Source organism: Ambystoma mexicanum, chromosome 9 (genome assembly GCF_040938575.1).
Source record: "Ambystoma mexicanum isolate Mex_15411 chromosome 9, UKY_AmexF1_1, whole genome shotgun sequence".
Classification (NCBI taxonomy): domain Eukaryota; kingdom Metazoa; phylum Chordata; class Amphibia; order Caudata; family Ambystomatidae; genus Ambystoma; species Ambystoma mexicanum.
Window position 1 is genome coordinate 711,299,004 of NC_090931.1, and position 13,863 is coordinate 711,312,866.

Below are 13,863 nucleotides of genomic sequence, written 5' to 3' on the forward strand. Positions count from 1 at the left end.
GCTAGTTCACACTCGTGGGATACTGTGCTCTGCCTGCTCAGAGCATCCGCCGCTGTGTTCTGCTCTCCCGCTAGGTGAACTGCCGACAGAGAATCCTTCTTGTATTGGCCTGAACCAGAGCTGCATTGCCTCTCTGCACAGTGGTAGTGACCCTCTGCCTCTTCTCTTGTTGAGGTAGTACATGGCCACTGTGTTGTCTGTCATTATCAGGACATTCTTTCCTTGTACAGAGGGCAGAAAGGCCTTCAGCGCTAGTCTGATCGCTCTCAGCTCCAACAGGTTGATGTGCAGCATTGGAATCCCATGGAGACCAACGAACGCTGATTGTTAGATTGTTGGTATGGGCTTCCCCTGTGAGTGAGGCATCGTCACTACGGTTATCTCTGGCCATGGTTGCCAAAAAGATTATCCCTTGAGGAGATTGTCGTTGCAAGCCCACCATAGTAGATCCTGAGCAACTGTGCTCGGGACTTGCAGAAGATCCGACATACTCCCTGAGAATTGGGACCACAGAGTTCTGAGGGCCCATTGAAGAAACCTCATTCTCAGTCAAGCCTCTGGCACCAGAAAAATGCAGGACCCCATGAGACTGAGCAGCCTCAGAAAATCGTAGGCCGGTAGACAGTGAGCATTCAGGAATATTGTTACCATCTGCAGAATGTGAAGAGTTCTCACCTCGCGAGGCTTTGCCCAAGGGAGTATCCAGGACTGCTCCGATAAACTGGAGTCTTTGGAATGGTATCATAAGCCCAGCTTGTGTAGGGAGAGGCAGGTGATTGCAAGATGTTCTTGAGCTTGTTAGGGGGAACAAGCTCTTAACAACCAATCATCCAGGTAGGGGTAGACTTCAATCCCCCACCCTCTCCTGAGATTCGCTGCCACGACCGCCATCAGCTTGGTGAAAACCCTCGGAGCGGAGGTCAGCCCAAATGGCAGAACTCGAAACTGAAAGTGAGAGCCGCCAACCGTGAACCTCGGGTACTTTGTGCTTGAGATGGATTGGCACATGAAAGTAAGCATCCTGAAGGTCCAATGATACCAACCAGTCTTGGGAGTTGGAGAGCCTGGAGGATCTGAGAAAGGGTTACCATCTTGAACTTGTCCTTCCTGAGGAACTTGTTCAAGCTTCTTAAGTCCAAGATGTCTCACTCCTCCGTCCTTCTTTGGGATGAGAAAGTAAGGGGAGTACCAACCCTTGTTCCTCTCTGCTACAGGTACATGTTCTATTGCACCTTTCTCTAGCAGGGTTAAAATTTCCTGCACAAGGAGCAGATCTGGAATTTTGACAGAGTTGGCTCGCGCGGTGGATGGTCCGGAGGCCTTTTTAGGAAGGGAAGGCAGTAACCTTGAGCTACTGTTTCCAGTGCCCAAGCATCTGAAGTAATTCCCCGCCATTTGTTCAGATGCTGAGAGATTCTGCCTCCCACCGGGGTCTTGTGTGCTAAGACCTCAGAGATTTGGAAGCAGCTGCAGGAGCGGCTGAGGGCAAAGATGCGGCTGCTGAGGCCGATTTCGCATCTCTTCCACTACGAGGGAAATTTCGTCTTCTACCTTTCTGTGCGGCCTGTCCTCTTCCTTTACCAAAAGAGGAGTAGGATCGAAAAGTACGACCTCTCCAGGAAGATGAGCCCGAATAAGGTTTTTGAGGCAGTCGCATCGAGGCGCTAAGTGACTTAGCTGCCGCCTTGGAGGTCTGCAGTTTTTCTAAGCTCTCATCAGCCTTACTGCCGAACAGCCTCGAGCCGTTGAAAGGCATGTTGAATAGCCTGGCCTGCACGTCTGGTGCAAACCCTAACTTCCTCAATCATGCAAATCTGCAGAAGGCTTGCAGCCATGGATCTGCTGATGCTGTCAACAGTATCCAATCCAGATTGGAGACATTCCCCCATTGCCTCCTTCCCATCTTTCACAATATTCAGAAAGCCTTCCCCTCATTTGCCTTCTGGAATATGATCAGCCGCCGCCGCCTTTACGCAATCCCACAGGGTATGGGTAAACCTGGCCAGGGTACAGGTAACATTTGCTGATTTAAGGGCCATACTGCCCGAGGAAAATACCTTGCGGGCCCAAGAATCCACCTTTTTATCCTCTCTATCTGGGGGGATAGATGGATAAGCTGACTGTCTCATGGAAGTATCGGCTTGTACCACTAGACTTTCTGGTGTACGATGCTTACTCAGAAAATCAGGGTCATTGCCTGATGGTCTATACTTTTTTGAAAGGTCTTTGACTGCTGCAACAGACTCAGGAGTCTCCCAATTTGTAATCACTATTCTTTGGAGAGCCCCATGAAAGGGAAGAACTGGGTCTTTTTGGGGGCCCTGGTCCAGGATGTCGGTCAGATCATCCTGTTCAAAGGTTTGTAAAGACCTACCCCAACCCATATATTCAACAACTCTGTTCATCAAGTTCAAAATGGAACTGAAGCCAATGGGCGCAGCACAAGCTACTTAGACTGGTGGTGATGTCGATGTGGTACGGGGCCCGTTGAGGGACATCAACGCCACGACCTCGTGCACAGCGCCCTGTGCAGAGAATTATTTTTCCGAAACAGCAAAGCTGGCGAGATACAAATATCATAAGATGAGGAATACGTGAGAGGACACAATCCATTCGAAGTTGCCCTCTTAGCCAATGACCGACCACCTTTGCATTAGACAACACAACATCCCCCTCAACGACAAGAGCAACATCTTCTCATCTAAAACAAACCACCTCCCCTACCAAAACAATCACTGCCCATCTTGTCCACCGCCCACCAGGCCCCATCCTCAGTCTAAGAAGACCTAATGCATACCCTACATAATAACATCAAGCCTTCCTCGCAAGTGTTGATCATGGGTGACCTGAATCTAGGCCTCACTGACCCTGCTGACTTACCAGCTACCTCTTCTGCCAACTCCCTTATCCCCTCTAGGCTTCACCCAGTGTATTCACAACCCTACGCTTAACAAAAGGGCACACCTTGGATTGGTTTAGCTGACCTCAACTGCCATACCTCAAAAACTGACACGCCCTGCTCGTGGTCTGACCACCACATCATAACTTTCACGATTCCGCCTCGCCAACCAGCCAAACCTTCCACATAGTGGCTATCCCCATCCCCATCCCCATCCCTGGCTCACAGCTCCAGAAAATTAAACTACAGAAAGTCTCTCCAACTTCCAGAGCGTTAGGCAAGAATTGATGTAGTAACCCTTTGGTAGACTACACAACCCTTGTCCTCTTGGTATTAGGTAACCCACCTATTGGTATAGGTCTGTGCTACAAAAGTTGGTAGTGTGACCGAGCAGCCAGACTTATCTCAAGAGGAATAAATGTGAGCTGTAGCATTGAAATTCACCAATACATCCAAACAACACTTACACTTAAGGTTTTCTACTAAAATAATTTATTTATAGAACGGTGAGTTGTAATAAAAAGGGCAATGTGCAACAATTAAAATACACTTCAAATGACTTTCTCAGAATCAAGGCAAAGCAAGCAGATACTCTTTAGAAATGCTTCCTAAATCCTGAGAGGACTACACTAACTAGGACAGTAATGGCAGGCAATAATGGCATGTATATATCACTTTTGTACTTTGTAAATTCTGAGGTTGGTAGAAAGGAAAGGTTAAAAGGAAGGGAAAAGGTTAAACAGGTTCTCAGAGCATGTGAGCACTTTAAATCTTACAATGAAGTCTAGATAAAAACCTTTCCCAGCAATTAGTTAAAACCCAATGTATCACCTATGAGAGACAGTAAGAATCAAAGTCAATGGAATATTAGAATCTGCAGAGAGCCAGGACAGCCAAAGTCAATTGCACCCAAGTCTATGGAGCTGAGGCACTTTTTAGTTAGCCAAAGTCTTGCACAAACTTAGAGAGTATTTTGAAGAAAAACCACTGTAGGGTCCCAAGCTGTTACACTTGTGAAAGCTAGAGCCGAGATCAACTCTAGAAAAGCAGCTACTGCAAGTCTCAACTGAGAAGAGCAAGCTACAGACAAAGAGGTAAGTACCCCTAAATCAGAACAGTACCTTTTGTTAGAAGATGATTCATCTGACTTCTGTCTGGTTGCAGTGATGCAGATTGTGTGTTCCTGGGCCTCAGTTGTGGGGACAAGAGGGGAGATGTCTTGAGGACTCCTGCACATCAATTCAAAGGTCGGCATCAGCTACGGGCGTTCAGATCAGCGTCACTTTGCAGTTTCAGCGCTCGGCAAACAGCACCACTGCGGATCTCGGACATCGGTTGGGGTTCCTTCACTCCTCGAGTCCAACATTCTGGTAAGGTGACTCGAGCTTGGGTTGTCCTGCTTCGGAAGGGTCCTCAGGAGACTCCTTGAGCTTTTGGCCGGCTTACAGACATTGCAATTAACTGTGGATTTCTCAACCCCAGGCACTCGGTTCCAGCACCAGCAAAGTAGTACAGCCAGTTGAGGAAGGTCTTCCAGACAAGTTAGTCTTGGGGTTAGTTGGTCCCGCTAACCCAAAAGAAGAAGTAGTCCTTTCCGGAGCTTCTCTTGTCAATCAGAAAAAGGAGTTTCAGCACAGCAGCAGGGCTTCACCGGGCAGTTCAACGGTCCAGGAGGATGCAGCAAGCTTTGTTCACGGTTTCTTCGTCAGGGTGTTCTTCTCAGTGGTTGGCTCAGTCTTCAGTCGAAGAAGCCTCACCTTTTAAGCAGGTTTCTCTCATTCATGCACAGCCTAGCCGTCACTCACAGTAGGGTGGCAGTCCTGCGAGGACAGCCAGCCAATCAGTACTGGGTGCATTCAGGTAAACATGGAGATGAAGAACAGGGGAGTTTCAGGCAACTCCCCCACTTCCTGCTCTTGCAGACACACTGGAGCCAGAGATGGGTTTCAGTACTGAAGCCCAACAAAGGCAAAACTAACAAAGGGCTCAAACCTGGTTTGGTGCGCAGAGTAAAACCAAAGCAAGACCTCACAACCAGAAAGTAGCGGAAAAACATTAAACTACTTCCACCAGCCATTTAAAGTAGTGAGGATAACAAAAATGTTTACATGAGTAGGTAGGAAAAGAGGTGTAAGTGATTTCAACCCGGCACTCCACCTAAGTCAATGCCTAGCGCGTGATGCACAGCTGGAACCCTTAATTATATATTTGGGTCTATAATTCTTTTATTTCTGAATGATGTACCCTTATAACACACCCCTCTTTGAATCCCCCCCGGTCTCACAAACAAGAAGCAGGTTGTGACAGACAGACAGACACACACACACACCTTTGTGTGGGTTCAGTCGTCAAATGCAATGTCACCTTTTTCCCCCTGCACACTACTCAATTCGCCCCAAGATGCAATATAGAGATGGAAGGCGGGAACACAAGTTTCAGGAAATACTCAAATACAGTTTCAATCCCAGTTCCCCCCAGCAAGCATGGAGAGAAACGGGATGATTTCAAAACAGGTCAAATGCTTTTGAATAAATTGGGAAAACACTGAAAAATTGATTTAATTCTCTAAATTGGATTCAAAACTAGTGGGAGCTGCTTTGTATAGTTTCAGGTGAACACTAGCAATGATGATTGAATAACTAGCAGATTGAAAACTGAGTTCTGAGGTCAGAAGCAAAGAATAGCTGTTTTACATGTGAGGAAATTGAGCCAAACGATAAATTTGCGGCAACTTTTCCACACGTTTCTAGCATGCACGGTTCAGAAGTTATGAAGGTTTTAGTAGAGGTCGGTTTTTCTCAAAATTTACAAATGAAAGATGCGCTTTTGAATTACAAACAGGATTTTCTTTACACTAGGGAGTCTATGAAGCCACAAGCTACACGACAGCACAGCCACCAACCCAGTGACGCCGCCGGGTGATTTCTACCTGCCAAGACGCTTGTCTTTCTTCAGAAAATATATTAGTGCAAAGATGATATTCTCACTATAATTATCAAAGGACTATATGGAGAAGGGAAAGAGTCAGGAAAACAAAAAGGTTCTACAATGCAGTTATGGATATTATAGAATGGGTTTGGATAGGATTACTTATGGATAAGAGATTGGCTATGGACAACTCTATGCTATAGATACTCACAACTACTGTTTTGAATAGGCCCGTCAGGATCTGGTCAAAGGGTTCTGGACTGGAATTCTGCTAGCCCACCGGACAGGATTCAGACGCTCGGTTCTGCACTTGGCACAGCACTCTGGACACTGCACGGCTTCTGGACTGGATCCGACGGGTTGGTTCTGGGTTGCAGCTATCTGGTTACAGCTCTGCTCTACTGGTTTGGATCTCAGGGTTCTAGCCAGAGTTCTTGGCAAGAAAGCAGAAAGAGCACAGCCCGGCTGTTCTTTTTGTGGTGTTCCCCTTGGAAGTCTGGGGGTAAAATCAGGTTTCAAGATTTTAAAGGCCAAGCTGAGAAGGGTTCAGCTTTGGAATTGGGCCTTCTGCTTTCAGAATGCTGGAGTCTTGGATATGGGTTTCTCCTGCAAAGTGCTTCACCAGTAAATCAGTTTATGGGTGAATCTGTGTCTGTCTCTAGGTCCTAAACTGTCCCTATTTATGTATTTCCCTAAGGGGTGTGTAGGCTAAATTATACTAAGCACACCCTTTAGGAATCATATTGGTTAAAGTCGGTCCTCTCTCCTGATTTAAGAAGGAACACATGGTTTCATGATAATGCAGTATTTTACAATCCAGGGAGTACCTCCCCTTTGTTTCTGCCCAGTAAATCTATTTTTCACATAAATCATATTTACAATATTACCCCACTTGTAAGCAATAACATATTTACATCACAGATTTAGTAGAGCAAGTATTTGTCCGAGTTCCATCTCAGTGAGAGCTAAGTGACAGTTTTTCGTGCTTTTGGTTGGGTACCCAGTGTCAGATCTGTCCACATTTTTCTACATATATGCGCATGACACCTGGGCATAATCCTGTGAAGTTTCATACTTCTAGCATCATCACAATTGCTACAAAATTACAATTTCGGTAGTCCTGTCTCTGAACATAGCCCACAGTTCAGAGTAGTTTCAAACTGTGGGCAGAATGTTCCTGTTAACAACCTATATTTTTACAAATTTTGCACAGTTCTCTATGAGTCTTTTTCAAAAAGATATTTTGTTGTGGTTTAAGATACACAAATCTGTCTGGTCCCGCCCCCAGGGTTTGGCTGGTTCAAGAGCAATCCAGGCCGCTCTCCCTGCTGGCAGTTGTTTCTGTTTACACCTGAATTTGCATTCCCTTTCAGTCCAGGAAGCCTACTGTCTCTTCCCAGAGAAGCAGAGCAAAATCCCCCCTCCTTTCATTAGCATCTAAATTATAGTTCCTGGGCAGAGAGCAAAGGGAAGGCACCTTCGTTGGAGCAAACTGTGGAATGTGCTTTGAAGTCCTCTGTGGCTGGCATCAGTTCACTTTAAAACACTTTGTTTAAAATTGTCTTTTACAAACACAAAACCTTACATTTTCAAAAGTAGACACACAGATCTCCAATTCCAGTCTTTTTAAAACATAGAAATTGAAAAGTAGCAACCTATATTGCTTTTGATGGCAAGTCTCTTTTCAACAATTTTATTTTAATGTACAAGTTTAAACTAACAGTATAAGTAATGACAGCTTGGACACAGGCGGCTAGCGGTACTGCGCCCATATCTGACATTTTTCCAGGCAAGCACCTTTTGAATGTGGAATTTCTTGTGATGAAATGTGCTTCTCCTGACATTGTGCTTAAGGGGATTCCTTAAATAAGGTGATGGTTAACACCCAACAAGGATGTTTGATCTTTTCTGATGTTTGGGAGCCATTATTTTGCAATTTCAACAGCCAAGGAAAAATGGATTTTAGAGCACTTCTGGGTTTTCCTGGCAATGCAGCACTGCCTTTTCAGCTAGTTCCATTTCACTCTGTGGGCAGCCCAATGACAGGTTTTGGCAGTGTGGACTCCTGTTTTACCACCGACACAGACAAAATAGATTTGGCAGCCTATTTTTCCGGTTTCCCTGTGCACTTCTCAGAGATTTTTAGCACGCATAGGGCTTTTCGGCGGCCATTCTGTTTTTGGTGAAAGCAGCACAGTGATGTCACAGGGCAGAGCCTAGTGGGTCAATACATCCCAAAAAGGCTACTAAGTTACCCCCCCAGCACTCCACATAAGATGGTGTGTGTTGACCTATAGAGAGAAAAGGTAAGTCCAGTCAAGTTCACTTACTATTCTTGGGAACAGTAGTTGACACAAGAAAATGTATTTAAACCTTATGAGAAATCTAAAGGTTTTCTTTGTGACACTGCACGGACGGTGCTTTGTGTCACCATACAAAATGTAGATGCCTACGGAGTTTGTCAGACTCCAAAAACAAAGGAAACATAATCCAAATCAGATCAAAATACATGAGTGAGAAAAAGGGCTCTCACTGCAGGGTTAAAATGAAAAAGTTGTAAAGTCCAGCAATAGAGCTAGGGGTCTCTAACATAGAAGGGAATTAGCACAGACATGAGAATTCATCCCAACACACACCTCGCATACCCCCAAGTAGAAGTTCGCAAATCTCTCCAAACAATACAAAAAAGCAATCATCCAAGCCAAAGCTACCTCCTTCGATACCATAATCACCAACGCCTCGTCAAACACCAGAGAACTACTCGCCATCCTTAGGGAACTGGAAGCCCCAGCCTCCGCCTTGACCAAAGACCTGGTGCGACAGCATACAGAGTGCTATGCTGCAAAAAAATGGACAGGATCCAGAAAAAAATAAAAAAACTTGCCAAGCAAACCAGCCTGATTCGCCTTCAACCTGACACTAAGCTCACCATCACACCTATTTCCAACCCCCCCAAAGCTCCACTTTTCCGTTTCAACAAAATCACCACACTAGAAACTCTACACATCCGAAAAAGGCCTTAAGCCATCAAGATGTAAAGGGGATGCGTGCCCAACCACTCTGATCAAAGACTTTGCTGTAACACTGTCGCCATTTATCACGGCCATCAACGCCTCCTTCTCTACTGGCATGGTACCCTCCAGCCTCAAAAGAAGCTTGGGTGCTACCTCTCCTAAAAAATAAAACAAATAAAAAGCTTGATAGAGCCGCTTATATCCAAATTCAACATCATCTGGAATCCAACCACATTCTGGAAGTTAGTCTTTCTGGTTTCCGACCAGTAGATGGTACAGAATCAGGTCTCGTCGACCTGAAAACCCAGATGGATGAGATCAGGGACAAAAGGGAAACCTGCCCTACTACTCCTAAATCTGTCCGCTACCTTTGACCTAGTTGACCAAGATATTACGCCACCACCTCATCCCCTCAGCATCCTTCTCCCCAGAAACAACATCCTGGATTTTCTCCTTCCTAAAAGGCAGAGTAAAAAGGTATTTTCTGACAATGCCTGTGCACTGCCCTCCCCCCATCATCTGCGGCGTACCCCAAGGGTCCTGCGTCTCACAAACCCTATACAACATATTTACTAAACCCCTCTTCGACCTTTTGCACTCCCTTGGAATAGCGTACAACAACTACGAGCAAATTCTCCTCCCCCTCATGAATTTATACGGATGATGCCGCTACGCCACCTATGCATTATCCAAGCCTGGATGGCGACCCATGGAGTTTGTCTCAACGATGAGAAAACTGAACTTATCATTGGCCATTTAAGCATGCTTAAAAAACGGACCCCCAAGTACTCCGCCTTTGATGGCACACTGATCCAGGTCTCTCCAGCCGTCAAAACCCTCAGTTTACCTTGACGCCACTATCCTTAACCCTTCAAGTTAACGCTATATGCTCCTCAGCAGCCTACACAACTAACCTCCTAAATGCTGCCAGATCCTTCCTCTCGGGAGACAGCTGCCTGACGATCGCCTTTGTTGTGGTAGGTGCTAGGCTGGACTACTGTAATGTATTATTTGCCGGAACCTCAACCCACAACTTATAGAAACTCCAAACAATCCAAAACAACGCCTTACGAGCCACCCGAGATCAGACCTTACATCAGGTGCTCACAGAACTGTACACCGGCTCCCCATCCGGGAAATAATCTCATTCAAAACTCTCACAATCACCTACAGATGTATCTCGAAATCTGCCACGCCCTACTTGGCTCAAAGAATTATAGAAGCTCACTCGGCCAGGACCACCAGAACCCCTTACACACAGATTGGTTCAATCCAAATTCAAACGTGCTAAAGCTTGTGGAACAAGTTTCCCAGTAATTGCTGCAAAGCAATGGAACTCCCTCCCACATGCATTAAGAGCGTAGGACTCATACTGGGCCTTCCGCAAAGCCCTCAAAACATGGCTGTTCGATTAACTGCTCATCATGAAATGTCAACTGTTTCCTTTCTTATTATGTACCAGTTTGAAATGCTACACCCAGAGAACGCAACTACCGGTATGCTAAGATCTGTGACGTCGGGCTTCATGTAACTGATACTTCTCTTGCGCCCCGAGGGCTTGTGTATGCTATACAAAACAGATAAAAAATAAATACAGGTTTGATGGGTGCATGTGGAGAGGGCCTTTTAATGCACGGCTAGTGGCTTATAGCTTGACATTTACATGCAATGAAAATTGTTCATTTTCATGTGTATATTATTGTCAAGGGTATTTAAGGAACTACCATTTTGTTAATGCATCTGTTCTTATCTACATTGATGTGTAATTTATTGCTGTGGGTAAGAGGGTACTTTTTTTTTAATAGGTCACTCAATAGTCAAAGCCAATGCGCCACTCACTTCTCGTAGATCTCCTGAAAGATGTCTTTGAACCTCCCATCATATTTCTTCAGGATGGTATTCTTAGTGCTCATGTAGAGCGGCCATGCTTTAGACAAGGCCATCTGGAAGGAACTATGTGCAAATTCAGCGATGGACTTGTCAGTGTTGTACATTCCAAGAGTCACACCACCTCCATCTAATCACAGGGGAGAAAAGTAAAAACAGATGTGCTTTTAAAATAAATGCAATGAGTCACGCAAATAAGTTGCATGCAATTACATACACAAAGTCCTTTCAATGTACCCTCATCCCTTGTATATGGATTTCTAAGTCATCCCCACACAAAACATCCCATATTTTATCTTACCATTACTTCCTCTGCAGTTACTTAATGATTTAAATTTTGCTTCACCATGTTATATTAGGTTGTGTGCTTGAATAGCCATTGACACCTGTATTAAAGCCTTTTAAAAGAACTGGGATCGAGAAAGATTTTAGGAAAAGCAAGGGGGGAGAATTTGAAGAGTGCATTTTTGCACACCAACACTTGAAGTCATAATTATAGTGTTTTACTTGTAATATAATAATATAATATGTCAATCTAATTTTCTAAATACCCTTGAGCAATAAAGCACAACAAAATAAGCAGCAATGCGGTAGAATGTCTGCACTGAAGGGCCTTGGACCCCTTAGCCTCACATGCCAAGTTCTATACTTGGGATAACTGACCAATGAGAAATCCATTTGAGGGTAGCCTTCAATATGTGGGTTTTGTGGCAATGTCACAACTTTTGAGGAGGGGGGACATGCTCGCTTGAGTTGAGCCAAGGGGTTTTGTGTGATGACCCCTGCAGTTTAGTAACATGGAGGGCCTAGGTGGAAGCTGTGAAGGAAGGGGGCTTAAGAAAAATGTGGCAGGGCAGGGGGACCGGCATCAAGACTCTCAGTCTGGAGTGGATGTAACATCAGAGGGAGAGGGATGGGGGTTGGTTGAACAGACTACAGCAGTCGTGCCTTTAATAAGTCTCCATTACCGTCAACAAGCCTATTTGGAGTGAGTGGGAAGGGATCAGGAACTACGCCACAGCATGTCATGTGATGAGGACAGGACCTGGAGCAAAGCCACCAAATTCCAGTGAAATCTGGAGCCTATGGGAGGTGGAAAGCAGAAGCACTGGGGGAAGAAAGGAAGATTGAGCTGGGAATGTGCATTCAATCCTGGAGCACTAGCCTTCATTAAAGGCAGCCAGGCAGAGCAAGGTCAGGGTTGTGCGTATTCTGGATCACCGATAAGGGCTCAGATAAAAGGTGCTCAATTCAGAATAATTTACCTCGCTGCCAGGACCAGAAACTGTCTAAATGTAATGCACCAGAGCACTATCTGTGCGCGAGCGTGGGAAGAATGGAAATTCAGGAAAGTGCCAGGAGAGAGAATGAGACTAGAGTGGTGAATTGAGCTGGCAGAGAAAAGGAAGCAGAACCACTAAAACAGGAAGAAAGAAAGGACGGGGGAAACAAAAGATTAAATGTGAGGAAGAAGAAACCATTAAAAAGGGAAGTGGCAAAGGACAACGCAAAGGGAGGAGCCTGATTCATATTTTGTAATTGCTTCTACTGTTTTTATTGTATCCTTGTTGTTATAATGTAAAGCGCTTTGGCGTAAAGCACTATATAAACACAATAAACATAACAAACATAACAAGCTTGCTAGTGTTGAATTTGGGGAAAATTAACCATCAGGTAGGCATAAGACAGACCAATCAGGTTATGGCGATTTGCAAAAAAAACCGCAAAATTTGCCTTTTCCCGCTATGGCCGCTATAAATCATTAAATGAGCGCAAAAAAGACACATTCGCTTTATGTATCTTTTTCACGCTCATTTAATGATTTATAGCATCCACAGAGAGGTTGCCAATTGCAGCAGCTCAAAGGTTAACAGTTCCACTGAGCAAAAAGCAAATAAACCGAGGGGCTTCAGTTCAAAGGTGTGAACCTGGGTTGACACCTTTGAATTCAAGCCCCTCCATGGAGCTGATCGAGCTGTAGCCCTCTCCCCCCTCTACACCCCAAAATGTTAGGCTGTGGTGACTCAGCCTGGCTGTCCTAAAGAGCGTGGCCAGACAGAACGGGACACAAATGACAAAGGCCTTGCAATTAATTACCATAGCAGCAGCTGGCAATTCCTATACACAGTTATGTTAAAATCAAGTCAATAATGTTGGATTTGCAAATGCTTGTTTTTAGCAGGACTTCAGTGAAGGACACTCATAGAAACTATCTTGGAGAAGGAACCCACGTTTTGTGTTTGGCAGAGGTACTGGACCTGATTAAGTGTAACAGAGGTATTCTAGGGAGGGTCTGCACTGACACCAAGCTTGCCGAGACCAAGCTTCGGCAACAGCAGTATCCCATATCCTCTTCACATGGCAGCAAGCTCCTGTAAAGCGCATTGCTGCCACAGCTGTGCTATGACCCTCACCAGTGATGTGGCCTGTCCACCGCACTAAATGACTTAAAGGATTTAAGGTGCCAGGAAACCTGGCAGGATTACTGGCAAGAGCGCTTACTGGATCCCTTGAGCTTAAGAAGCATCTTGAGGGACCCCTTCCCCAAATAACAGTGTTGCTGTGGAGGATTAAGGCTTTGGGAGCAACTCACAGAACACTAGTAGCGATGGACCGACTGTGGTAGCACCTCAGAGTGTTATGCGTTTTCGAGAGTGCTTCCAGAGGAGCAGGCAGTGAATCTGGTAGAAAGCTGGAATAGGAACTGGGAAGGAGGTGATTTTCAGACGCAGGTGACCCACAGTGAAGACTAAGAGCTAAAGGAATTACATAAATGCCCCGATTTATGCAAAACAATTCTAGCAGTGCGCAGCAACGGACTGGGAGTATAGATCTGGGGGACGAATGCTGGCGAGGGAAGTGCCTTCAGCCTTGGAGGCAAGCCAGATGGCCTGCAGAGGATGCTCCTGTCCTCCGCTGAAGGGAGGATTCTCATGGCTCATTTGGATGGGAGACTGAGTCTTTTTGAGATTATCGTATCGACGTTGTCATCTTTAATTAAGATACACCTTCCATTTACTTTTATAGGGATCCCACCACCCCCATGCCATCTTTGGATTTCCTCTTTCTTCACTGCACTCACCCACTATCTATACCCAACGCTTCACTCCCCAGTCTTTTAAAATTTTCGATTTT

At 45.3% G+C, this 13,863-nt stretch overlaps 1 protein-coding gene across 1 annotated transcript in view; it reads right to left on the reverse strand.

Annotated features, from left to right (window-relative positions):
- The window catches only part of IDH1 (isocitrate dehydrogenase (NADP(+)) 1), a 358,127-nt gene that overhangs the window by 87,631 nt on the left and 256,633 nt on the right, over window positions 1-13,863 (reverse strand). Inside the window, exon 5 of the mRNA XM_069615604.1 lies at window positions 10,681-10,858. Within this exon, the coding sequence (XP_069471705.1) occupies window positions 10,681-10,858 (178 nt within the window). The remainder of the gene's footprint in view (window positions 1-10,680; window positions 10,859-13,863) is intronic.